General features: G+C 45.6%; 3 protein-coding genes across 4 annotated transcripts in view; 2 read left to right on the top strand and 1 right to left on the bottom strand.

Moving 5' to 3' along the window:
- The first annotated feature begins 805 nt into the window (after positions 1–805).
- LOC137046051 (putative per-hexamer repeat protein 5) lies at positions 806–2,394 on the top strand. The gene is made up of 2 exons (XM_067423104.1): positions 806–1,690; positions 2,269–2,394. The coding sequence occupies exons 1-2, from the start codon at positions 806–808 to the stop codon at positions 2,392–2,394; spliced, it is 1,011 nt and encodes a 336-aa protein (XP_067279205.1).
- The window catches only part of frmd7 (FERM domain containing 7), a 37,958-nt gene continuing 12,320 nt past the window's right edge, over positions 2,280–27,917 (top strand). Inside the window, exons 1-8 of the mRNA XM_067423844.1 lie at positions 2,280–2,390; positions 2,855–3,008; positions 3,575–3,679; positions 4,985–5,027; positions 16,315–16,393; positions 17,056–17,153; positions 17,485–17,599; positions 25,483–25,630. Coding sequence (XP_067279945.1) covers positions 2,877–3,008; positions 3,575–3,679; positions 4,985–5,027; positions 16,315–16,393; positions 17,056–17,153; positions 17,485–17,599; positions 25,483–25,630 — 720 coding nt within the window. The 5' untranslated portion in view covers positions 2,280–2,390; positions 2,855–2,876. The remainder of the gene's footprint in view (positions 2,391–2,854; positions 3,009–3,574; positions 3,680–4,984; positions 5,028–16,314; positions 16,394–17,055; positions 17,154–17,484; positions 17,600–25,482; positions 25,631–27,917) is intronic.
- LOC137046426 (uncharacterized) lies at positions 5,892–14,150 on the bottom strand. 2 transcript variants are annotated; one of them, XR_010898960.1, is made up of 2 exons: positions 12,990–14,150; positions 5,892–5,943 (listed from the first exon to the last, which is right to left on the bottom strand). XR_010898960.1 is itself a non-coding variant. In XM_067423636.1 (2 exons), exons 1-2 carry the CDS (start codon positions 13,062–13,064, stop codon positions 11,634–11,636), a joined length of 618 nt encoding a protein of 205 aa, XP_067279737.1. In that variant the 5' UTR covers positions 13,065–14,150; the 3' UTR covers positions 10,180–11,633. The 2 variants fall into 2 exon arrangements, 1 of the variants encoding a protein (XP_067279737.1); XM_067423636.1 differs by lacking the exon at positions 5,892–5,943 and adding an exon at positions 10,180–12,176.

Raw genomic sequence — 27,917 nt, 5'->3', positions numbered from 1 at the left:
GACCATGATGGGAAGAGACTCTGGAATGGCGACCAAGACAGGACGAGACTCTGAAATGGCGGCCATGACTGGACGAGACTCTAAAATGGCAACCATTACGGGACGAGACTCTGGAATGGCGACCATGATGGGACGAGACTCTGGAATGGCGACCAAGACAGGACGAGACTCTGAAATGGCGGCCATGACTGGACGAGACTCTAAAATGGCAACCATTACGGGACGAGACTCTGGAATGGTGACCATTACGGGACGAGACTCTGGAATGGTGACCATTACGGGACGAGACTCTGGAATGGTGACCATTACGGGACGAGACTCTGAAAAGGTGGCCATGATGGGACAAGACTCTGAAATGGCTGCCATGATGGGACAAGACTCTGGAATGGCGACCATTACGGGACGAGACTCTGAAATGGCGACCATGATGGGAAGAGACTCTGGAATGGCGACCAAGACAGGACGAGACTCTGAAATGGCGGCCATGACTGGACGAGACTCTAAAATGGCAACCATTACGGGACGAGACTCTGGAATGGCGACCATTACGGGACGAGACTCTGAAATGGCGACCATTACCGAACGAGACTCTGAAATGGCAACCATTACAGGACGAGACTCTGGAATGGCGACCGTGATGGGACGAGACTCTGAAATGGCGACCATTATGGGACGAGACTCTGGAATGGCGACCATGATGGGACTAGACTCTGAAATGGCGACCATGATGGGACGAGACTCTGAAATGGCGACCATGACAGGACGAGACTCTGAAATGGCGGCCATGACGGGATGAGACTCTGAAATGGCGGCCATGACGGGACGAGACTCTGGAATGGCGACCGTGATGGGACGAGACTCTGAAATGGCGACCATTACGGGACGAGACTCTGAAATGGCGACCATTACCGAACGAGACTCTGAAATGGCAACCATTACAGGACGAGACTCTGGAATGGCGACCGTGATGGGACGAGACTCTGAAATGGGGACCATTACGGGACGAGACTCTGGAATGGCGACCATGATGGGACGAGACTCTGAAATGGCGACCATGACAGGACGAGACTCTGAAATGGCGACCATGATGGGACGAGACTCTGAAATGGCGGCCATGACAGGACGAGACTCTGAAATGGCGACCATGATGGGACGAGACTCTGAAATGGCGACCATGACAGGACGAGACTCTGAAATGGCGACCATGACAGGACGAGACTCTGGAATGGCGACCATTACGGGACGAGACTCTGAAATGGCGACCATTACCGAACGAGACTCTGAAATGGCAACCATTACAGGACGAGACTCTGGAATGGCGACCGTGATGGTACGAGACTCTGAAATGGGGACCATTACGGGACAAGACTCTGAAATGGCGACCATGATGGGACGAGACTCTGAAATGGCGGCCATGACAGGACGAGACTCTGAAATGGCGACCATGATGGGACGAGACTCTGAAATGGCGACCATGACAGGACGAGACTCTGGAATGGCGACCATGATGGGACGAGACTCTGAAATGGCGGCCATGATGGGACGAGACTCTGAAATGGCGACCATGACAGGACGAGACTCTGAAATGGCGACCATGATGGGACGAGACTCTGAAATGGCGGCCATGATGGGACGAGACTCTGAAATGGCGGCCATGATGGGACGAGACTCTGAAATGGAGGCCATGACGGTCACCCCATTTATAATACATTATAATACTGTAGTAAAGTTTGGGGATATGAGAAGGAAGGAGGCGGGAACCGGTGAAAGTTTAAAAGACTTTAATCAAAATAAATAAACAAAACGAAAGCAACGAAGGCAGCCCCTCATGGACGACTCCCCGCACACACAAAATAAAACGTAAACAGAACACAACTCAAACTCCAGGCCTGGTCCTCTCTCGTCCTTCACTGTCGTCACTCCTCCGTGAGAAGAGACCTGTGTGGTGCGCAGCTGGTGCTCATTAACACTCGACATTAACACAGTCCCTCGCCTCTCTGCTTGCCACAACTACAGAAAGTATAATGCATTAAAAGACAACAAACAACCAATTTGAGATGTAACAAGGACTCTGGAAATAGTATCATGCATTTTATCTTTGGTTATTATTACTTATGAAAAGCTATAATGCATTAGGCTACGATACATTATGAATAGCTTTACAATGCATTATACATAGAGGCTTTAAGTGTTACAGAAAACTCTTCTTTAAGATACACAATAACCTTAAAAAAGCCTCGTATGATGGACTGATGGTTTGTCTCTCAGGAGGAGGCGCTGGATGAATCTGTCACAGCGTGTATTTGTGCTGCTCTGCTCAAAGGACGTGGTGCTGCTGTCCATGTTACAGAGGACATCGGCTCAAAATCATATCATGGCGTCAGAAAAACGTAAGTATTGCTTTTTGCTATGACATAGCCTATTAAAACTGAGCATGCACTAGAGATATCAAATGTCTGACTGTATAAAGACCACACATATCCAGGGTACTCATCAAGTGCTCTTCATTGCATTCTTTATCCTGTAACGCCTGTCTAAGGATGCAAAACTAAATGTCTGCCTTTTCATTATACAATAAATCTCTGACTAATTTGATGACTTGAATGCCTTATCATATTTCACAGTAGTGTGGTGTAACATCGGGTTCAAAGTTTAGCTGTTACTATTGTCCAGTTATTTTTTTAATAACTTTTGGTAATTGCATTATTCTTAATGACATGCTTAACAGTTTAATGCAACTAATCTGTAAATCTGAAAGGCTAATGACTTATTACTGAACGTTCACCAGGTGCATGCCTTGAAACTAAATCCATTTTACAGATTGTTCTCTGAACAATGTGAAATTAATTTTTAGGGTGTCCGTTGATCAGGGCGACATGAGCATGAGCTGCAGAAGAAAACAACCTGATCTCTTCCACTCGGAAAACACACGGAAGACACGGAAAGACAGTTTGTTTGCTCTTCCGGTCGTCTTTCTGGATGACAGTGAGCATGTTTTTGAAATGGAGGTGAGGTGATCCTGTCTTTATCAGAGTTATTTAAAGTCATTTTCTGCGCATTTTGAAAAAGCACGCAGCTTTTAACTCCATTACTATTTCTTATTTCATGCCATATGCTGAGGGGCATTTATTGCATCTTTTGAGCGGGACATAGGACAATAAGTCACAAAAGTGTGTGCATGTGTGTGGGGGTGTTTGTGTGTGTGTGTCTTTCTTTTGAGTTGTCCCGAATTCCAGGACAGTTTGGCTCAAGGGTTTGCGAGTGCAAATGTATGTCAGCATCCCAATTTTTCTGTGCACGCTTGAGTGTCTAACCAAAAGGTTTTGCCCCTCATCCTGTAATATAAATCCTCACAGAAATGCAACATACAATACATCTCACAAATGTGCATTCAGAGGCCAGATCACAAGATTTTGAATAACAATATTAACATTTCACAGTTGTTATTGGTGTTATTTTTCTAAACTCTCATTTAACGTTGGCTGATATCATGGATATTAGTCCATAATGCTTGTATTATGGCTGTTATGTTTGTCTTTCGATATAAACGCAATTTTCAATTATTGTTGTTTAGCAAAAGGTGCTGGGAAAGGATTTCTTCAACGCTGTCTGTGCGCACCTCAAACTAGTGGAAAAGGAGTACTTTGGGCTTGAATTTCAACATCATTGTGGCAGTTATGTAAGTGCTTATTTTTGATAGCTATGCATTTCTGGATTATTTCTTAATGAGACACTAAAAAACTATTTATAATTGCCAAAAGTATTGGGACACCCATCCAAATCTTTGAATTCAGGTGTTCAATCACTTCCATGGACAAAGGTCTATAAATCAAGCACTAGGCATGCAGAAGCTTCTACACACATTAATGAAAGAATGGGTCGCTCTCAGGAGCTCAGTGAACTCAAGCGTGGGACCGTGATAGGTTGCCATCTGTGCAACTAAATATTCCACGCTCGAATGTTAGTGGGACTATAACAAAGTGGACAGTGAAACAACAGCAAAAACTCAGTCACAAAGTGGTAGGCCACGTAAAAGTGGGGTCAGCTCATGCTGAGGGTCACAGTGCGCATAAGTCGCCAACTTTCTGCAGAGTCAATAGCTACAGACCACCAAACTTCTGTGTCCTTCAGATGAGCTCAAGAACAGCGTAGAGAGCTTCATGGAATGGGTTTATTGGAATGGGAATGAAAAAGTGCAATGCAAAGCGTGGGATGCAGTGGAGTAAAGCAGCTGCCACTGGACTCTAGAGCAGAGAGACGTGTTCTCTGAGTGACCAATCACGCTTCAGTCTGGCAATCCCATGAACGAGTCTGGGTTTGGCGGTTGCTGGGAGAACAGGACTTGGCTGACTGCATTGCGCCAAGTGCAAAGTTTGGTGGAGGGGTGATTATGGTGGGGGGTTGTTCTTCAGGGTATGGCCTTGGCCCTTTAGTTCCAGTGAAATTAACTTTTAATGCTTCAACATAACAAGACAATTTCATGCTCTAAACTTTGTGGGAACAGTTTGGGGACGGCCCCTTCCTGTTCCAAAACGACCACGCTCCAGTGCAAAACACATCAGTACTTTAAGACATGGATGAGGAGTTTGGTGTGGAGGAACTTGACTGGCCTGCACAGAGTCCTGAGCTCAACCCGATAGAACAGCTTTGGGATGAATTAGAGCAGAGACTGAGAGCCAGGCCTTCTCGTCCAACCTCACACATGAGCTTCTAGAAGAATGGTCTTAAATCCTCATAAAAACACTCCTAAACCTTGAGGAAAGCCTTCCCAGAAGAGCTGAAGCTGCTAGAGCTGCAACGGGTGGGCCGACTCTATATTAAACCCTACGGATTAGGAATGGGATGGCATTAAAGCTCTTGTGCATGTAAAGGCAGGCGTCCCAAAACTTTAGGCAATGTACTGTAGTGTATATTATATACCAGATCCAGATTTTGCTGTTAATATTATTTGACCTGAAGTAATTTGTATAAATTTTTGTCATAGGTTTGGCTGGAGCTGCTTAAGCCTCTTGCAAAACAAATTAAAAGTAAGTCTGTTAATATGAAAATAATAAATAAACCATAATACCTGTTTTAAAGAATGCTTTGCCATGTTGTTAAAAAAATGCTGTTCATACAAAGGGTTGTATTTATGAGAATTTATTAATTATATGTTTTTATACTATAATATAGGTTATTGTATTGTTTTAGGCCTGGTTTTACCAATTAGAAAATGACAGTGATCCAACAACCCAAACAATTCCTGATGCTCAAATTCACACCCATCCTTATATTTTTTCTTGTTCAAGACATCGTTTCACTTGGATATATACGTCACAATAGTGAAGAAAAGATGATTGCAACTTTTCATGCCGACTCTCCATGCTGAAATAAGCCTAACATTAAAAGTGTGCAGTTTATCAATCAGATGTGTATAGAAGTTGTGTTCAATCATAGGCTGTCTGAGCGTTTTCAGCATTATCATTGGTTGGTAGAAAATAAAAAAGGTAGCATTTTATTTCAAATAAAAATAAAGAACTTTACGTCATGCATAGCTCTTAAAGGTTGTCACATGTCTGTCTTGTTTTGTTTGAGCACATGGCTTGTGTTTGTCATTGCTGGCCATGTGCTTGTGTTTGTCTCGTTTGGTGAGAGCACATGGCTTGTAATGTGTTCCTTGTACCATGTGCTCTCCTGTCTACTGTTTTGACCCCACTCTTCTTGTTATCTGATCATTGATCAATTTGCTCCACCTGTCCTCCCTCATTTCTTGCCTTGTGGGTTCCCTATTTAGGCCCTGTCCCAAATGGCACACTTCATGACCACTTTCGGTTGTGTGGATGCCGCAAACACCCCCTTTGAGGTCGATATGCACCCTCAATGCACACTTCTGCCGAGCCCGTGTTACAGGTCTGCAAAGAAACAGGCGTCTTTCCAGTGCAACACATTTATTTGAAGAATGGTCTGAAACATAGAATAATATACAGCGTCAATTATGAATGGAGCATCTCAATTCACTCATTTCTCTATTCATTTCTGCACGCACTCTTCCGTCAACATGTCTTATACTCAGTGTCACAATAAACATTCACTTGCTCAATAAACACAAAAGAAACTAAATGTAACTTATTTTGTACTCTTAAACAATCCTTTGGTATGTTAAACCCTTTCAGTGTATGTACATTTCCAGTTAAAGCATAGATTACATGCTTTGAATATGTCTAAATAATGATGATATTCTCACGTGCCACACTTTATGACTCTTTCTGTCCTATGCACATGAAAAGAAACTAATTTGTGCTTACGTTAACTCTACTACGAAAATATGACGCACTTTACACAAAATGGCGGACATTAGTAAACTCCATGTGCTTCACTGAACTCACATTACTAGTCACTGATTCGTGTATCCATTATACAGGCAACAAATTAACTCTCTTTACAACCTTTTCTTCTATCAATTCACAGTATAAACAGTACACAGTATAGCGATCTCTGTTCTCTGCATTAACTCACGACAATTATTCTCCATTACACTTGCGTTACATACACGGGTAGTCAAAACACTGTTTTGTACTCAAGAACTACTAAACACATTAAAACGTCACTGAAAAGTGTTCATGAACTCTTTAACTTGTATTACAGAGGATTTATCTTACCTGAAACATAGAATAATATACAGCGTCAATTATGAATGGAGCATCTCAATTCACTCATTTCTCTATTCATTTCTGCACGCACTCTTCCGTTACTCACGTTCGCGCAGACCTTAGCGAGAGCTCCCCCTAGCGGTCTGGCTCTATTATGACACTGCATACACCCAAATGAATACATTATTACTGCTCACCTCTTCTCAAAATAATAAACAAGAGTCCATGAAACATAAACACTCTGGATATTTTGGAACATTTAAATGGGGGTCTACTGTTTCCATGTCTAATTTTACATGGTGCCACACTCTCCCCCACAAAATCAAATGTCTCCCGACATTTCAACTAACTTGAAACATATTTACCAGTTTCACACCAGGAGTCTTTAACAACTCTCCATAACGCTCCAAGGTCTCCAAAAATTAGCATTAGAGGCAGGTAACTGTTTTAGTTCTACCGAGCAGTCCCTTTGAACCAGAGATGGTTGGCCTAACGTCTCATAAGTGAACACAACTGATTTCTGTCTCTGTCTCTTTGGGTAACGACTCAGAGATTCTGAAGGGTCCATCCCACCCTCACTGTCTGACCCAGCATTGTCACTGTCAATGTCAGTGTCATTATTTGGGCTGTGACCCGCATTATTTTCACGGTTAAGAGGCAAATCCTCTCCTACCGCACCATTTTGAAGGGGCAAATCCTCTTCGCTCTGAAGGGGCAAATCCTCTTCGCTCTGAAGGGGCAAATCCTCTTCGCTCCGAGGGGCTCCATCTTGAGGCTTGAAAGGTGGTGCTCTTGGGTTGAGAGGCCTGCGATCCTGCTCTTTCCACTGACAGGTCAGTACATACTCCTCCTCTGAGTCACTCTCAGAACTCACGGGATACTGTCTCTCTCTTTCTCTGTTTATTTTCTCCCCTTTCGGCATGTTCCGAGTGTTTTGTGAGTGAAGTCGCTCAGGTTTCCCTATTTCCAGGGGTAGAAAATCACATGGCAGAAGAAGGTTTCGGTGAATGACACGGCTTTTCCCCTTCCCGCTTTCAGGTCTCACCTCATAAACAGGACTCTCAGCATGTTTCCTCTCCTTAACTACATGCACCTCATCTTCCCAGTATGACCGTATCTTTCCTGGGCCTCCCCTAGGCGTCAAATTACGGATCAGGACCCGGTCACCAGGCTGAAGATCTCTCCCCTGAGTCTTCTGATCATAGTGAGCTTTCCCACGGGCTGCTACTTTTGAAGCAGTCTTTGATGCAATTTGGTACGCCTCACTCATCCTTTCTTTCCAACGAGACACATAGTCCTGGTAAGTGCCGAAAACTTCGTCAGACTTCAGGTTGAAAAGTATGTCAATTGGCAAGCGAGGGGACCTGCCATACAACAAGTAGTACGGGGAGAATCCTGTGGCTTCACTCCTCGTACAATTATAGGCATGAACCACCTTGGCCAAGGAATTCTTCCAGTCAGCTTTCTCCTCATCCGCAAGTGTACGGAGCATGGACAATAAAGTGCGATTGAATCGCTCCACTTGTCCGTTGCCTTGTGGATGGTAGGGTGTTGTGTGTGACCCGCGGATTCCACAGAGATCTTTCAGCTTTTTCATCAATTTGTTGTCGAATTCTTTCCCCAGGTCATGGTGGATTTTACCGGGGAAACCAAATTTCAAAACAAAGTCATTGAAAAGCTTCTCTGCGACTGTCTTAGCAGACTTGTCTTTGGTTGCATAAGCCTGGGCGAATCTAGTGAAGTGATCCATCACTACGAGAATGTATTCAAACCCTTGCTTGCAGGTCTCCAAGTGGAGGAAGTCTATTGAGACCATTTCGAATGGATATGTGGTGTGAATTGTGGTTAAAGGTGCTCGAGTTTGCCTGACGGGCTGTTTCTTTTTCAGACACTCACATACCCTGGTGACAAAGTGCTCAACATCTTTCTGCATTCTAGGCCAGTAAAAGCGCTCTCGGATAAGGCAAAGGGTCCTCTCCACACCCAGGTGACCCATCTTTTGGTGTAGTTCAGTGAGAATCAGGGGGTGGTAAGACTTAGGTAGGAGCAACTGTTCTCTTCTCCTAGTTTTCCTATACAGTACCCCATCTTCACCAACACAAAGTTTGGACCATTGTTTTAACAGCATTGCCACATCAGGATGTTCTGCTTTCACTGCCTCCCTACTTGGCCGTAGACCCTTCTCCATGTGTCTAAGGACTTCCCGAAGAATACCGTCATTCTCTTGAGCTTCTCGAATCTGGGCTGGGGTCATAGGTGGACCCAAGCCACCATGGTGGCTCTCTCTCACGAGACTCAAAGCACTCAAATGGATCCACCCTGTCCCTTGTGAGGGATGCTCACACTCCACTACCACCCCTTCCACTGACGATTTAAGGACTTCTGGTTGCATCTGTTCTGTGCACTGCTCCATAAACTTGTCGATGTCCAGCGGCATGCGTGACAGACCATCTGCGTCAGCATTACTTTTCCCCGGTCGATATTTTATGGAAAAGTTAAAGTCTGCAAGCTGCGCAACCCATCTGTGCCCGGTGGCGTTCAGTTTGGCGGTGGTAAGCACATAGGTCAGAGGATTGTTATCTGTGTAGACAACAAAGGATGGTGCATAGTACAAGTAATGGCGAAAACGTTCACACACAGCCCACTTCAATGCCAGAAATTCAAGCTTACCAGAATGCATGTGGTAATTTTTCTCTGGGGCACTCAGTGTTCTGGATCCATAAGCTATTACTACCATCTTCCCATTCTGCCGTTGATACAATACTGCACCTAACCCTTCCTGAGATGCATCGCAGTGTAGCACAAAGGACTGAGTGAAATCTGGAAAACCCAGGATTGGAGGTTTTGCTAGGTGGTCGATGAGGTTGTTAAGTATCGACTGATGGGTTTGCGTCCAATCAATGGGCGTTCGTGACATCAAATGACCTTCTTTCCTCTTCCAGGTGGGTTTTGCTTTCCTCGACACCATTCCTGATTCACCTGAACCATTTTCTCTCGCTGTCAGTAGCTGGTACAGTGGCTGGGCGATGCGTGAAAAGTTGGGGATATAAGAACGGTAGTAGGACAGGAACCCCAACATCTTTCTTAGATCACCCACGGTAAAAGGCGTCTTCTCTTTCAAGGCCTGGACTGGTGCAATCTCCGCTGGGTCCATCGTATATCCTTCACTGGATACCATCTTCCCCAGGAACCTTACTTTATTTTTAAACAGCTCACATTTTTTCGGGGTGAGCTTTACACCATGCTCTTGGTAGCGCCGTAGCACCAAACGCACATGGGCCAAATGATCCTCGAAACTGTTGCTATGGACCAAGTTGTCATCTAAGTAAGGTTGACATATTGTGTCCCTAAGGCCTAACAAGCAACTCTCCATACTTCTTTGAAACTCGGCGGGAGCCGACTTCAACCCAAATGGAATGCGTGTCCATTGATACAGCCCCCATGGAGTTATAAATGCTGACAGAGGCTGACTCTCCTCATCCAGGAAGCCCTGATGGTAGGCCTTCCCTTGGTCTAAAACCGAAAACCAAGTGCGTCCACTCAGTGCATCCAGCATGTCTTGTATCCTAGGGATTGGGTGGCGATCAGGCACTGACTTCTGATTTAGCTCCCGGTAGTCACAGCATAACCGAAGACTGCCGTCTTTTTTTCTCACACAGACTACTGGAGACGAGTATGCCGACCGGGAAGGAGTCACCCAGCCTTTGTTCAACAAATCTTGCAAGTACTCCTTGACCTCCTCATGCAAGGGCTTTGGGACAGACATATAAGTTTTCTGCACAGGCCTTTTGTCATGAAGTGTGATGTGCATCTTCAAGGATGGAATGCAACCAATGTCATCGTCGTTGTATGCAAAAGCCTGACACTCATCCCTCAATACTTTTCTCACAGCGTCCTGCTGGGCTTTTGTGAGATGGTCCAGATTCACAGGGGGATCCCAGGCAGACGGACGTGATTGGCCTCTTGACTTCTCAGTGGTCTTTACAGGGGTTGGCTTACCATTTTGGGCTCTCTCTTCCGGGGTATTGTCTGGTCCAGGGGGCTGGACGGCCACAGGATAAACTGTTTTCACGGGCTGTAAGTGACCCAAAATGTGGTTTCTCTGCAGGGTGATGTTATGTTTTGCTGCATTGACAATGGATATTGGTACATATTTGATGTGCCTTGAAGGAATCTTCACTACAGCTTCACTCAATTCTACATCTTGAACCGGGCTTTCTTCACTGGGTGAGAAGAGCAGTTCTTGGCCCTGATACTGAGACCCAACGTGAGCACGGACCATGACGGTGATAACCTGATTCGCAGGCAAGTAGACACGCTTTCTCCCGATTTTCACCACCCCCACCGTTACCTCTTGCTCCTTACTACGGATCAGTTTCATTAGTGTGTATGCCTCGCTATGCGTGATCGAGAATGCAGAACTCATCGTATGTAGTATTTTCTTCTCTCGATGCCCTGGCGTGCCTTCCATCCGTTTCACTATCTCCTCGATGACATTGTACCCTATAATTGGGTCCTCCGCCACTGTAGAATCACTGGACACTAACATGGGTACCTTTAACAATGGTGCTGGTAAGGGTCCTCCATCCAGCTGGAAATTTATCTCCACCCATCCAATGAATGGAATCTCTGTGTTGTTTGCCGCCAGGCCAGTCAGGGTTGCCTCTCCTAGCAGCTCTTCCAGGGGTTGGATGATGGTATCTGGGAGGTGTTGTCGTCGCCAAGCATCATTCACGATGCTAGCTTGCGCCCCTGTGTCCCACAGCGCCTCCATTGGCTGACCATTCAAGCAGCAGTTGACCAAGCAGCGTTTCCCAATCAGTTTAATGAGCTGTGATTCATGTTGAGGTGGGAGATATTTTACAGTACAAAGGTTGGTAGTGGCTTTTACTGAGGTTGAATTAAATGTGGGAGTATTTGACCTGGTCATCTGGGATGGCTGATCATTTTGTATGCACCCCCCAGCAAGTATAGGTGATGAGGATCGGGACACTTCAGGGAGGACTACTGATGGCCCCGTCTCAGCAGTCCATGGTCGTTTCCCGACTGTGAGCTCTGTACTCTGCATCCACGTGAGAAATGGCCTGTTTGTCCACATTTGAAGCAGTGTTGACAGGTTTCGTCTACTTGCTCTTCCCTACATTTCTTACAACCTCGCCGTCGTTCCTCTCTGTACCGGGGTGAGAATGTCTTATTTGCTTCCATTACAGCTGTCATCATCTGTCTCATTTCAGCTCTCAACTCCTCAATAAGCTTCTGAGTGTCTGGAACCTCATTACTGACCTTATGGCATTCTTTAAATTCCTTTCCTTTTACAGTCTTGACAGCCATTGTAGTACCAGGATCTCTCACCGGCTGCACACCCAGGGCAGGTGAGTTCTCGGATCGGGGTTCGGTATGGAACTCATGTATGCGGGGGGGTTTAGCTGAATGGAGCCTTTTCAGTTTCTCCTGTCGCTCACCATCCAGCTTCGCAGCCTCATTCACCACCTCAATTAGCTCCTCATCCGTTATCCTGATGTTGCTGAGATAGGGCTGTACCTGGAACTTCAGAGAGTCACTTATTAGTCCAGTTTCAATTGAACGCAGAAATTTACGCTGGATGGTATCTCTACTATAACGGTCATCATCGCCGTCCTCAGCTTTCCGTAGTAATTTCTCTTTCAATTCAATTGCTCTGAAGATAAAATTCTGAACTGACTCTCTGGGTTCTTGGGATATGTTTATGAGCTGGTGGTACAGAGCAGTTGTGCTGTCAATTTTATAGTGGCCCTTTAAGATGGTGTATAGTGACTGGAGCGTCAGACCACGCTTAATCTCCAACATATCTCTCAGAGGTAACCCTGGAGTGACTGCCCTGACCACTGCCTCTACTATTTCAGTCTCAGAGTGGCCCTTTTCTACTCCCACTTCCATCTGGCGAATTAGACTAGGGTAAGACAATTTTTCTTTTTGTCCACTTTCTCCTATCTGTCCCCAGATCTTGAATTCTCTTCTCAAAGTCACTTCAGTCAATTTCTGAGACTGTTCAATCCTCTTATCCTGCCTTGTGTTACTTTTAAAAGGCTTGTGACTGTCTATTATCCTTTCAGCCTTACAGTAACTTTCCTCCTCTTTTTGTGAGGGGCTAAGATACCTTTCTTCCAGCCCTCTTACTTGAGTTGGTTTCTCAATAATCCCTTCCACATCAGTGGTTCCTTGTTTTACCTCATTAATGAATGACAGTAGATCTTTTAAGCACTGAATGACCTCACTTTCCCCCTCGTTCTCCTGCATTTCGTCCAACATGCTTTCAATTGTCTTGATGAGCCACCGTCTGGGCTTACCTAAGGACACATCACATTTCAAGTATCGACAAACCTCTTGCAGATTGTCCTCGTCTAGCTGCCAGAGTTCGGCGCTCACACGGTCATAGAGGTGCTGGCTGTTCTCCATATCTAAGCTCGTCTCTGTATGAAGAGGTAGTCTTCGTCACGCTGCTCTACCTCTCCTGGCTGGCTCGCCAAAATATGTTACAGGTCTGCAAAGAAACAGGCGTCTTTCCAGTGCAACACATTTATTTGAAGAATGGTCTGAAACATAGAATAATATACAGCGTCAATTATGAATGGAGCATCTCAATTCACTCATTTCTCTATTCATTTCTGCACGCACTCTTCCGTCAACATGTCTTATACTCAGTGTCACAATAAACATTCACTTGCTCAATAAACACAAAAGAAACTAAATGTAACTTATTTTGTACTCTTAAACAATCCTTTGGTATGTTAAACCCTTTCAGTGTATGTACATTTCCAGTTAAAGCATAGATTACATGCTTTGAATATGTCTAAATAATGATGATATTCTCACGTGCCACACTTTATGACTCTTTCTGTCCTATGCACATGAAAAGAAACTAATTTGTGCTTACGTTAACTCTACTACGAAAATATGACGCACTTTACACAAAATGGCGGACATTAGTAAACTCCATGTGCTTCACTGAACTCACATTACTAGTCACTGATTCGTGTATCCATTATACAGGCAACAAATTAACTCTCTTTACAACCTTTTCTTCTATCAATTCACAGTATAAACAGTACACAGTATAGCGATCTCTGTTCTCTGCATTAACTCACGACAATTATTCTCCATTACACTTGCGTTACATACACGGGTAGTCAAAACACTGTTTTGTACTCAAGAACTACTAAACACATTAAAACGTCACTGAAAAGTGTTCATGAACTCTTTAACTTGTATTACAGAGGATTTATCTTACCTGAAACATAGAATAATATACAGCGTCAATTATGAATGGAGCATCTCAATTCACTCATTTCTCTATTCATTTCTGCACGCACTCTTCCGTTACTCACGTTCGCGCAGACCTTAGCGAGAGCTCCCCCTAGCGGTCTGGCTCTATTATGACACTGCATACACCCAAATGAATACATTATTACTGCTCACCTCTTCTCAAAATAATAAACAAGAGTCCATGAAACATAAACACTCTGGATATTTTGGAACATTTAAATGGGGGTCTACTGTTTCCATGTCTAATTTTACATGGTGCCACACCCGCACTGCACTGTGTATAAACCAGGCTTCTGCAAAATTCAGAATTTCGGAATTGGCCTCCATTCAATTAATGAATTGGAATTTGAATTGAATTGACTCCGCCCCACAGGAAGTAGAATTGGAATGACAGGAAGTGGAATTAAATGAATGACAATTCAAAGAAATTCCACACAGTCGCACAACAGAAAGAAAGTGTGAGTCTCACACACATTCAGTGTTAGGAAGGTTACTTTGGAAATGTAATCGCTTACTGTTATAAGTTACCCATTATAAATGTGGTTTGGATTACTTTATCAATGCAAAGTAATTTCCTTTTAATATGATTAGTAACTAATTGAATTACACATTTTACCTCAGTAATACAATTACATTAATTTTGTAATTTAATAACATAATTTCATTACACGTATCTACACTGTAAAAATATTACACAGTATCTAATTTTAAAAAATTATGGTAACAATATTACATGTAATATTTTTATACAAAGTAGTAATATTTATACAAAGGAGTTTTTATGATAATTTAAATATTATTAGTGGAATATACTTTTTTAATTTAATTTATATTAAAATATATAAATTAGTATATATGACTTTTTTAGTTATTCAATTAATAGTCTGTTTGATGCGGGCACAAAAGAAACAATATTATTATTATTATTATCATTATTATTATTATTATTATTATTATCATCATTATTATTATTATCATTATTATTATTATTATTATTATTATTATTATTATTATTATTATTATTATCATTATTATTATTATTATTATTATTTACTTGTTATCATTAGCAAAGTTATTGCTCATTGAATAAAGCAACATTCTTAATAACATTAATCATAATACTTGCAGTTATTCACATCACAACCTGACCATAAGGTCTACTCTTCTGCACAATGGTAACGGTCAAAACTTCAACATAACAGAAATTCTTTCAAATGTCAAACATAAATGAACATTATACATTAACAGATGTTTCCCTTCACTCAAAAACACATTAAACAACACTTCATTTTAATATTAATCTCCATTTCCAGCCATATGCAAAGCATGCTGGGAACTACCAATGGTGTCTCTAAATAAAACTGCATAATTGAGCTAATTCTCTAAAAAATAAACAAGTAACCTTATTTTCCTTAATTGTGTTATCTTAATCAGTTCCTTAATTCAAACCTCAAATATTTCTGTACAATAGTGAACCACAATTTCCTTATAAATAATATAAAAATATACCATTACATGCCACTCCTCAACCCTGTGTCCTAAAATACAGATAATGACCCCTCAATGTTGTTTAATTAGTTTTGTTCCAATGCTATTTTCCTTTCTAAGTAATCAAATAACACAAAGTCATTGCAAATGCAGTTATCGTCTGATTCTCAATCGCTCCTCAAGGGTTTTATCATCTTTCTGCTCTGAAGATCTTTCTGCAGCACTAAAGATTCCCTCAACAGCTGCAGATGAAGCTGATATGGCAAGATGATATGAATATCTTTGAACTTTTCTTGAATTTCAATTCTGCTTGCTTTAATTCAAATTCGAATTGTAAATCTTCATCCTGTTTTTGACATCAATTCACATTCAAGAATTGAATTGGAGATCAGGAGTCATTCTCAATTCAATTCTGAATTGTGCACAAGCCTGGTGTAAACGTACGCTTCTAATTAAATGTGTTTAGTGCTCACCAAAGCTCGCTCTATTTAGCTGTAGACCATTAAACTGTTACGCTGCCTTACAGAAGTCTGTCTGAAATCAGTTTTGTGAGGTGCTTTATTAGTGCGCTTACATTGCCTTACAAATCATTGCCTGATAAGGCAGCGAGGCAACAAGTGACTGCTGAGGTTTTGGGACGAAAAAGGCTGTTAAAGAGTCGATTCTCTTTGATGGAATCAATTCCCAAACTCTCGATTCCCAAAGCATTGGGTTCGATTCTTTTTGGACTTGACTCGCAGACCCAGTGACCAACTTGAACCACCTGAGAATGGGGACATCTTTTCCCTCTCGCGATGTTCCCAGTGGTGTGGATTCCAAAAGTAGCCTAAATGATTTTCTGTAATTTACAGTTCGAACAACAGAAACGATATTTATTCTCCTCTTCTTAAAACAGGGAGAAATGGTGTGACCTTCCGCTTCATAGTGAAGTTTTTCCCACCAGACCCAGGACAGCTGCAGAAAGAGCTAACCAGGTGCCACACACACACACACACACACACACACACACACACACACACACACACACACACACACACACACACACACACACACACACACACACACACACACACACACACACACACCCACACGTCTGGTTCACTATCTTTGTGGGGACTCACCATAGACGTAATGTATTTTATACTGTACAAACTGTATTTTCTATCCCCTTACACTGCTCCTGCACCTACCCATCACAGGAAACATTCTGCATTTTTACATTTTCAAAAAACATCACTTAGTATGATTTATAAGATATTTTCCTCATGGGGACCAAAAAATGTCCCCACAAGGATAAGGATGTTGGATACTGCCATCTTTGTGGGGACATTTTGTCCCCATAACGTAGGGTTTACCAGGCCCAATACACACACAACCCCTAAACCTACCCATCAACAGGAAACATTCTGCATTTTTACTTTCTAAATAAAACTCCTCCTGTGTGATTTATAAGCCTTTTGAAAAGTGGGGACATGGGTAATGTCCTCATATTTCACCCTCTCCTGTAATACCGGTGTCATAACCATGTCATTATACACATTTGAGTCCTGATGTTTCACAAAAACATACCCACACACACACACACACACGAGACAGCAGGCGGTCATCATGTTCTGGACTGTTCTCTGTTCTGCAGGTATCTGTTCGCGCTGCAGATCAAGCAGGATCTGTCTAATGGCAGTCTGACCTGTAATGATAACAGCGCTGCTCTGCTGGTTTCATATCTTCTTCAGGGTATGTAGAGTTTCCCCCGTAGCTTGGCTTTAGTGTGTGTGTGTGTGTGTGTGTGTGTGTGTGTGTGTGTGTCTGTGTGTGTGTGTGTGTGTGTGTGTGTGTCTGTGTGTGTCTGTGTGCGTGTGTGTGTGTGTGTGTGTGTCTGTGTGTGTGTGTGTGTGTGTGTGTGTGTGTCTGTGTGTGTCTGTGTGCGTGCGTTTTGAGTTACACTCTTGATGGTTTAGAGTTTAACCCTTTCATTTGTGTGTGCTTTTGCCTCCATATAATCTCTTAGGCCTTATCTTTTCCTATAAGCTTGAATAACAAAACGAAGGCCTGTGTGTTTCTGCAGCAGAGATTGGGGACTGTGTAGAAGAGCTGGACAAGCAGCATTTGGAAAACAAGAGGTACATCCCAAACCAGGAGTGCCTCCACAAAAAGATCACACGCTTCCATCAGAGACACAGGTAACGTCACCTGTAGTCATTCAGCGGTCCAAACTGAGCATGATCCTGATATTTGTCCTTCCAGAAAGTAAGATGAAATTCTGGTGGCTTGTAATGTCAATTAAAGGGGTACTTCAGCTGGGAAGATGAATCTGTATTTAAACTGGTCATCAATGTAGTAGAAATGTGAAATTATTTTTGAATGTGGTGCCTTCTAGACTGAGAAAAGACAGAAAATGTATTTTTGTCTCATGGGGATGAAAGACTTCAATTCCCAGAATGCTTCGCTGCCCTGTGAGGCCATTCCCAAAGCCACCGCAACTGGATTACTGTGACTGAGTTAGAGAAGACACTACAATTAAAAACTGAACGTGTGTGTTCAATATAATGAGTGAGTCACCGCGCGAGTATCACAGCACTGAGCACTGACTGCAGGAGTCAGATAAATGAGCTCTCGTGATGAGAGCTGAGGTAATCGCGACTACACTCGCGACATACATTCACAGCGCGTGTTCAATCTGGCGCGTTTTCAGTTCATGCCTTTGGAAGCTTAACTTTTTATAGAAGACAAAACGTCACGTTATTTAATGAAGAGCCTTATGCATCAGTAAGTGGTGAATTAATAAGTATTTAATGTAGGCAATGTGTTCTCTCTCTCTCTCTCTCTCTCTCTCTCTCTCTCTCAATTCAATTCAATTCAATTCAATTCAATTCAATTCAATTCAATTCAATTCAATTCAATTCAGCTTTATTGGCATGACTGTCGGATAGTACAATGTTGCCAAAGCATTAAACATGAAACAAGTTATACAGGTATAGATATCTAAATACAAAATATATTTAAAGAAGAAGAAAAAAAAAGAAAAAAACATATACATTGCTATATTGTAAATATATTATGACATAACTCAATCGGTTGTAAGATACAGGGTAAATGGTTCCAGAGAGCAGTGAAGAGACTAAAGAGGGTTCAGCCTTTGTCCCTCATGATATGGCAGGAGGACACATACTGTGCTGCCAAGTGGAGACATTTCTCTTTTTCTCCTAAGATATAACACAGTTTGGCGATGTCACTTGCTTGCTGGAATTCGGGGAACATTTGAGTGATTTGGGTGAAGTACATTTCTCTGATGTTGTTATATTTGCTGCACTGTGTGAGGAAGTGCAGCTCGTCCTCTACGACTCCATCAGGGCAGTGTGAGCAGAGTCTGAGCTCTCTGACACACACACACACACACACACACACACACACACACACACACACACACACACACACACACACACACACACACACACACACACACACACACACACACACACACGACTCCATCAGGGCAGTGTGAGCACAGTCTGAGCTCTCTGGCTCTCCAGCTCTGCTTGTGTCGGCCCGTCTCCACACTCAGACTGTGCTCACTCAAACGATACTTCGTCAGGAGTTTTCTCTGACGATAATCTTTAATTTGGATCAGGTAAGGTGCCAATTGGTAATCAGTCTTTATTCTGCAGAAGTATTTCAATTTGTTACACACACACTCTCTCTCTCTCTCTCTCTCTCTCTCTCTCTCTCTCTCTCTCTCTCTCTCTCTCTCTCTCTCTCTCTCTCTCTCACACACACGTCTGGCGCAGCTTTCTGGGGACTTCCATAGGCGTAATGGTTGTTAACTGTAAATCCGCTCCCCTTACACTAACCCTAAACATACCCAACGCACACGCTACAGGAGTTTTAACATTTTTAAAAGAACTTACCTCGATTTAGAATGAATGAAGGAGGAAGTTAAATACAAACACAGATGAGGGAATGAATGAGGGGCACAGATGAAGATAAACTGAACACAGCTGACCAGAACTAGACTAATGAGGGTAACCAAGGAAACAGACAAGTGGCGGGAAACTGAGACCAAGAAACATGTGACGAATGCAAAAACACAAGACAGACAGACTATAGCCCTATTCGGACGCGATTAGATTTACATGGGGACGTGGGGGTGAAGTCATTTTACCTCAGGACGTCTGTAATATTAATGGCCAATTCGCACGGGATAAGACATCTCAATAAGACTAGCAGAAGTGGGAGGAGTAACTCGCTTTACACACCACAGTATCCTCCGTGTCGTCGTGTGTATGACATTGCTGTTATCACGTGAGCAAACACAATATGAGCGCCAGTCTGATATATATATGTGTGTGTGTGTGTTTTAATAAACAGTTAGGTCCAGTCTAACGCTTCTGATTGGGTTATGTTGGTAATAGACACTTTCCTAGAGCTAAAATAAGTGTTGTGCCTCTATAAGTGCTTTTGATCTTTTTGCTTTAAATGATATGTGGAAAATACTGGAGGTTTGCAACAGATTTGTCCCACCACCTACAACGCAAACGAATCCTTCAAGCGCCTCCAAGCTCGCAAAATGCGCTTTTTTTAAACTTTTAAACCGGAAATGACGGATTTTTTTACCGCACAGTTTTACAGCGGGTCTATTCAAACGGGATTGGTATTACCCAAGGTCATTTTTCCGGTCTTGGTGATCTTTCCTGACATTGTCCGTAATGATTATCGAGATGGTACATTCGGACGGGACTAATATCACAGAGAACCTCTGGTAATAATTACTTTACCCCCACGTCACCATGTTAAACTAATCCGGTCGGAATAGGGCTTAGTGACATACAGAGGGATGAATGCAAATCATTTTCTTTGGTAGAGTAACTCACAATTTGTCTTAGATGCTGACTGTAACAAGTTCGATCAGGTAAGGAAGGAAGAGGACACGGGGGTCGGCAGGACTGTTGATGCTTTTTATTCTCAACTCAAACACAAACGTGCACCCTTCTTCGTGTGTCTGTTTTCTCATATATCGCTCAGTCTCTGTATCACTTCCGGGTCACGCACTTCCGGCTTCCGGTAAACTCAGTGTCTCGCACCAACAGTCCGACTCTCTCTCTCCTCGGTCTCCGGTTCCGCTGGTGTTTTATCCCGTCTCCGCGCTCATTACTAGAACAAGAGACAGGTGTTATTAATCTGCGTCCAACCCACTCACTTACCGCTCGTCCCGTGGCCCTCTCTCCCGCTGCAGACCTCGCTGAACCACGCCCCCCTTGCCACATACCCCCACCGCCCGACTCAGGCCGGGGAGCCGTCCGGCCTGCAGCCCCCCCCCCCCCCATTTCTGGAGAGGAAATCGGCCACAGCCATCTGAGCACCCGGCCTGTGGACCACCTTGAACTTAAACGGCTGAAGAGCCAGATACCAACGGGTGATCCGCGCATTGGTATCCTTCATGCGGTGGAGCCATTGGAGAGGAGCGTGGTCCGAACAGAGAGTGAACTCCCGCCCCAGGAGGTAATAGCGGAGGGTGAGAACGGCCCATCTGATGGCCAAACACTCCTTTTCTATGGTGCTGTACTTAGCTTCTCTCTTGGAGAGCTTACGGCTAATGTACAGCACCGGCCGCTCTCCCCCCTCCACCTCCTGGGCCAGGACTGCGCCCAGCCCCCTGTCCGACGCGTCAGTCTGCAACAAGAAAGGGAGAGAAAAGTCAGGGGAGTGTAACAGCGGCCCGCCACATAGGGCAGCCTTTACTTGGGTAAAAGCCTGTTGACACGGCTCCGTCCACTGGACCGTATCTGGTAGCCCCTTTCTAGTAAGATCAGTCAAAGGGCTGGTGAGGTCCGAATAATTTGGTATAAACCGTCTATAATATCCCGCCAGCCCCAAGAACTGTCTTACCTCCTTTTTGGTCTTGGGCCTCGGACAGGTTGCAATTGCGGCAGTCTTATCAATTTGGGGACGCACCTGTCCATGACCCAAGTGGAAGCCCAGATACCTTACTTCCACCCGCCCAATCGCACACTTCTTCGGATTGGCCGTGAGCCCCGCTCTCCTCAGCGACCTCAGGACCGCCCTCACATGCTGCATATGCCGCTGCCAGTCGTGACTATAAATCACTATGTCATCTAGGTACGCAGCAGCATATGCAGCATGGGGACGCAAAATCCTATCCATGAGTCGCTGGAAGGTTGCGGGCGCCCCGAACAAGCCGAAAGGAAGCGTGACAAATTGGTGTAATCCGAACGGCGTGGTGAAAGCTGTTTTTTCTTTGGACAATGGAGACAAGGGGATCTGCCAATAGCCCTTTGTTAAGTCCAGTGTCGAATAAAATCGAGCCGAGCCTAACCGATCAAGCAATTCGTCAACCCGTGGCATTGGATACGCGTCGAACTTCGACACAGCGTTCACCTTGCGGTAGTCCACACAGAACCTGACCGAGCCATCCGTTTTGGGGACCAAAACTATCGGGCTCGCCCAGTCACTGTTGGACTCCTCGATTACTCCCATGTCGAGCATTGCGCCTAATTCGTCCTGAACTACTTTTTTCTTGTGTTCAGGCAAGCGATACGGCCGGCTGCGAACTACCACGCCCGGCTCGGTCTCGATATGGTGCTGAATCAAGTCGGTACGTCCCGGTAGGGGCGAGAACACGTCAGCGAACTCCGCTTGCAACTTCGATAAATCAGCGAGTTGTAACGGTGAGAGGTGGTCTCCCCCAGGGGCCAGCGCGACTGATTGCGCTTTAATGCTCGCCTCTGGCCCGAGATCATCCTCTCCCCCGATCACCGTTGCCAACAACACCGATTCCACCTCATTCCATTTTTTCAGCAGATTGAGGTGGTATATTTGACGTGCCCCGTTCCTATCGGATCGTATCACTTCATAATCGAGCTCTCCTATCTGTCGTGCGACCTCAAACGGCCCCTGCCACTTCGACATTAATTTTGAGCTCGAGGTTGGGAGTAGAACGAGCACTTTCTCTCCCGGTGTGAATTTGCGCAGTTTAGTACCCCTGTTATATGACCGGCTCTGGCGGTCCTGGGCTTGCAACAAATTCTCCCTAGATAGCCGCCCCAATGTGTGGAGTTTTGTTCGCAAGTCCATGACGTACTGAATTTCGTTTTTGGCCAACGACGGCCCCTCCTCCCAAGTTTCTCGTAGGACGTCCAGCACCCCCCGTGGCTGACGCCCGTAGAGAAGCTCGAAGGGGGAAAACCCCGTGGAGGCTTGCGGGACCTCGCGCACAGCAAATAAGAGGGGTTCTAACCACCGATCCCAATTTTTGGCGTCTTCTTGTACGAATTTACGGATCATGGATTTAAGAGTGCGATTAAATCGTTCGACCAAACCGTCTGTTTGTGGGTGATAGACGCTGGTTCGAATGGATTTAATGCCCAATAATCCGTACAATTCGCTTAACGTGCGCGACATAAACGCCGTGCCTTGATCAGTGAGGATTTCTTTCGGAATCCCCACCCGGGAGATTAAACGAAACAGTGCGTCCGCAACACTCTTCGCCGAGATGTTGCGGAGAGCCACTGCTTCCGGGTATCGTGTTGCGTAGTCCACGATAACTAGCGCAAAACGATGCCCGCGTGCGGATCGTTCTAATGGCCCGATGAGGTCCATCGCAATTCTCTCGAAGGGGACCTGCATTAATGGAAGAGGGCGCAATGGCGCTTTTGGGGCGGCCAGTGGGTTCACCAACTGACATTCAGGACAAGACGCGCACCACCTGCGCACATTGTCATAAATGCCTGGCCAAAAGAATCGGGTCATTAAACGATTCAGCGTGGCCGCCTGTCCCAGGTGGCCCGCCATTGGGTTAGAATGAGCCGCCTGGAAAAGCATTTCCCGGCGGCTCTTTGGTACTAACAATTGGGTTGTATCCATTTTTGTCTGAGCGTCTTGGGTCACTCGATACAACCTATCTTTAAATATGGCAAAATAAGGATACGTGACGGGCAATGCGGGTTGGAGGGACTGACCGTCGATAGTGCGGACCTGTTGAAACGCATGTTTTAGCGTCTCGTCTTGAGACTGCTCCAGAGGGAAGTCATCGCGGTCCGAGAGAATCAGTCTCTCAACCCCGCTCGGTTCCTCTGAAGCCGTTCTCAAGGGCCCCGTATCAGCCTCGCCAACCTGCACTCGCACCGCCCCGTTCCTAGCCTTGTTTCCCCAAGCGGCATCCGCGCACAACGACCCCAATAACGCCGAAAAGGCGGGCCAATTCGTCCCCAGAATTAGCGGATGCCGGAGGTGGGGACTAACCGCCACCTCAACACTATGCTTTTTCCCCCTAAACTGTATCGTGACTGGGACAACCGGATATTCCACCACATCCCCGTGCACACACCGCACCTTAACCACGCGGCTTGTATCCAACGCCCCAGGCTGAATCAGGCTTTGATGGATCGAGGTTTGGTTACATCCTGAATCCACCAAGGCCTGATATGTACCCCCCTTGATACTTACAGGAATTTGGTACTCTCCTGCTTGATCGGGGGTGGCCCGCTGGACGTCCGGGATCCGGATCATTGTTCCGATGTCCATCATCGGACATCGGTCCACAAAATGATCCGGATCACCGCACCGCCAGCAGGCCAGCCCAGGCCTACCCGCCGCCCCGGCGGCGGGGAGTGGGTTGGAGGCTGAGCGCGGATAGGGGCCGGAACCGGATCCATAGTCACTACCCGTCCCCAGCGGCCCCGCCCCCCTGGGCGGGACCCGCGAACTCCCAGACGGTCCAAGGCCCATCCCACCCCGGCCTCTGGGGGGAACGCGAGGAGGGCCTGGAGGGCGGGACCTGGGGAGAGGGACAGGTCGAGAGAGAGAGAGAGAAGGGGGAGAGAGAGAGGGAGAAGTTAGTGGGGGTGCGCCGACCCCCGGGCACGCCACCAGGTGGTCCTCCGCCAAATTGATGGCCGTCTCCAGCGACGTGGGCCGGTGGCACTGGACCCACTCGGCGGTCTTCCTGGGGAGCCGAGTGATAAACTGCTCCAGCACCACCAGATCGACGACATGGTCCACGTCACTGCCGCCGGCCAGCAGCCATCTGCGGCACTCGTCCCGGAGCTGTTGGGCCAATGCGAAGGGTCGACCGGACTCGCCCCACTCCAGGGAGCGGAAACGCTGGCGGTGTTGTTCTGGGGTCCGGCCGACCCGCTGAAGTATGGCCCGCTTCAGGTCGTCGTAGTCCAGGAGGTTCGCAACCGGTAGATGTTGCGCGGCCGCCTGGGCTTCGCCTGATAGAAGAGGGATGAGGCGCACCGGCCACTGTGCCCGGGGCCACCCGCAGGCCTCCGCGGCTTTTTGGAAGAGATCCACGAAGGCCTCGGGGTCGTCTTCCGGCCCCATCTTCTGTAGGGGCACGTGCACCGGTGCGCTGGCCCGCCCAGCGGCCTCGGCGCGAACCTCCCGGTCCATCCAGCTCCGGAACTGCTCGCGGTCCTCTTGCTGGCCTTGGACTATGGCCGCGAAGCGGGTCTCCTGTTCAGTCCGAAGGTCCAGCAACGCCTTATGATGTTCCTGGTGGAGGACCGCGAGGGAGGTGATGATCTCCGCAAATGGCGAGGCGGAGGGCGTTGTCATGGCGGCGGCTCTGTCCTGCTTCCTTCCCGGGTTTCGGCACCAGTGTAACAAGTTCGATCAGGTAAGGAAGGAAGAGGACACGGGGGTCGGCAGGACTGTTGATGCTTTTTTATTCTCAACTCAAACACAAACGTGCACCCTTCTTCGTGTGTCTGTTTTCTCATATATCGCTCAGTCTCTGTATCACTTCCGGGTCACGCACTTCCGGCTTCCGGTAAACTCAGTGTCTCGCACCAACAGTCCGACTCTCTCTCTCCTCGGTCTCCGGTTCCGCTGGTGTTTTATCCCGTCTCCGCGCTCATTACTAGAACAAGAGACAGGTGTTATTAATCTGCGTCCAACCCACTCACTTACCGCTCGTCCCGTGGCCCTCTCTCCCGCTGCAGACCTCGCTGAACCACGCCCCCCTTGCCACACTGACTTAACACAGTTTTACGTTAAAAACAACCGAGAGACAGTAAGCGGCTGTATTTGCTCTGTGCTGCAGAGGTCAGTCTCCAGCTGAAGCGGAGATCGGGCTGCTCGAGATGGCCCGTAAGCTGGACATGTACGGCATCCGGCCGCAACCAGCCAGAGATGGAGAAAACATGAGGATTAATTTGGCTGTCACTCACTCTGGAGTGCTGGTTTTTCAGGTATGAGCTGTATGAAAAATAATAATAATAAAAATAATAATAATAAATATACACTCTAAAAGAAATTGGTGCTATTTGGCACTAAAAGTGGTTCTTGGCTTGTAATCTTAGGGGAACCACTTTTGATACCAAATAGTCTGTGTAGAACCACTGGTACCCCTTTTCCACCAAGGCAGTGCTAGTGCTAGTGCTAGTGCTAGTTTGGAGCCAGAGCCTAGTTTCAAATCGTTTTCTTGGGTTTCCACAGCCAAAGCACCAGCTCCGAACTAGAAAAAGCGGTTCTAAAGTAGCACCAAAACATTGCTGGGCTAGAAGTAAGAACCGCTTACGTCAGGCGCTGGGGGCGGGGTCAGCGAGATGAACACGCACTTGAGATCCGCCATTTTTTAAATATCAGCTAATGGAGCTAATAGCTGCTGCTCGTTTGTAATCCCCTCTATGCTTACGGCGAACTGCATGAATGCGTTGGATTCGCTGTGTTTTAATGCCGATGATTTACGATGTCGTAAAGCCATGTGAATTAACAGTAACGTTCACTATTGTTGAGGGAAGGCTCGTTCGAGATGCATCGGCGCTGTGCAGACCGATCGCCGTATGACATCAAAGTACAGCGAGCGCAAACGACTCCTTATGCTTTTTAATCACTCACGCGGTATTTTGATATCATACGCGGATCGGTCTGCGCAGCACCGATGCATCTCGAACAAGCCTGGTGTGTTTGTATTTCCCGCTGCCTCGCTAGCATTGCTAAAATGCTAACGAGAAAGATGAGACGTTTACAGTGACGTAAGACCTATAGCTCTGTGCTGCTCTCTAGCCTGTGCGAAGCCAAACCGGTTCTTAAAGGTCCCGTTCTTCGCGATTCCATCTTTCAAACTTTAGTTAGTGTGTAATGTTGCTGTTAGAGCATAAATAATACCTGTAAAATTATAAAGCTCAAAGTTCAATGCCAATGCGAGATATTTTATTTAACAGAAGTTCAGCAAACGGCCGGTTTGGACTACACCGCTGCACTTCCTGCTGTAGTGACGCCACTAGAGCCGTTTGTTGACGAACCCTCCGCCCACAAGAACACACAAAATAGGGGGCGTGGTCTCGCTACTCTCCCACGTGGAGAAGAGCGCGCATTCAGCGCTTGCATCTCCCCGTTATGGTAAGAGGCGGGACCTTTCCGGGCAAAGTGCGCTAAGCTGCTGTCCAATCACAACACAGGAAGCGCTGGCCCAATCAGAACTCGTTACGTGTTTCTGAAGGAGGGACTTCATAGAACAAGGAAATCATCAGGCCGTTTTTAGGACAGAGGAAACAGCGCTGTACAGATAAGTCAATTGTGTGAAAAATACTGTTTTTTTACACGCGGAACATGAACTCATGTTATATTGCACACTGTAAACATAATCAAAGCTTCAAAAACACGCAAAGAACAAAACCTTTAAAGGCTCTCAAGTCGAACCAACTATGAGCTAGCACTAGCACTGGCTCTGAGTTAGCACCCGGTTCATTCTGCTGGAAAAGGGGTATTTGGTTCCCCTGTGATCAGTCAAAGAACCACTTTTAGTACTATATTGCACCGTTTTTTAGAGTATAGCCGCAAGAAGCCTTTATCAGGGTTCCAGTGCTTAAAGGCCTGAAAAGACGCGTAAAAAGGTATTATGTTTTATTTAGCCAGTCTGTAGCCACCTAGATCGGAGATGGAAGAGTACAATACAGGCAATTTACTACAGAAAAATGTCTTTAACACTTTATAGCGCTATCTATAATTAGCATGCTTGTTTAGATTCATTCGTTGCATGTACTTCGAGAGTTTTTGTATAGGATTTTGGGTATATTTGGCCACTTTCCGATCGGCCAATGTTAACCTTGTCCAATAGGTGCATAATTCATTAGTCGACGGTGGCCGTGTTTTTTGAGATGCGCCACTGTCCTCATTGACAATCATGGCACCTTTGGCAAAGACACTGCATGCAGTTTTCAGGTCAATCGGCCTGACTGTTGCTCAGCTATTTGCTGTTGCTTAGCGGTTTTCATGTTTTTTTTTTTCATTATATAGAACCACGAACATAGCCAGTCCCACCGTCCTTTTTCACACGCCTCAGACTGAGCCTTTAAATAGGTGCACCAAGTTTGGTGAATTATTTGGGGATAATTATTGGCAGTCAGACTCTGCACTGGTTCTTTTCAGATTGGGCAAAATTGAGAACTAGTTTGCAAAAGTAGGTTTTTCCAAAAATTTAAAATAGCTGAAAATTGACCCAAATATTCCAAAATTTTCACATTTTCATATCCA

This window comes from Pseudorasbora parva, chromosome 18, assembly GCF_024679245.1.
Source record: "Pseudorasbora parva isolate DD20220531a chromosome 18, ASM2467924v1, whole genome shotgun sequence".
NCBI lineage: Eukaryota > Metazoa > Chordata > Actinopteri > Cypriniformes > Gobionidae > Pseudorasbora > Pseudorasbora parva.
This window is presented reverse-complemented; position numbering and strand designations above follow the sequence as displayed.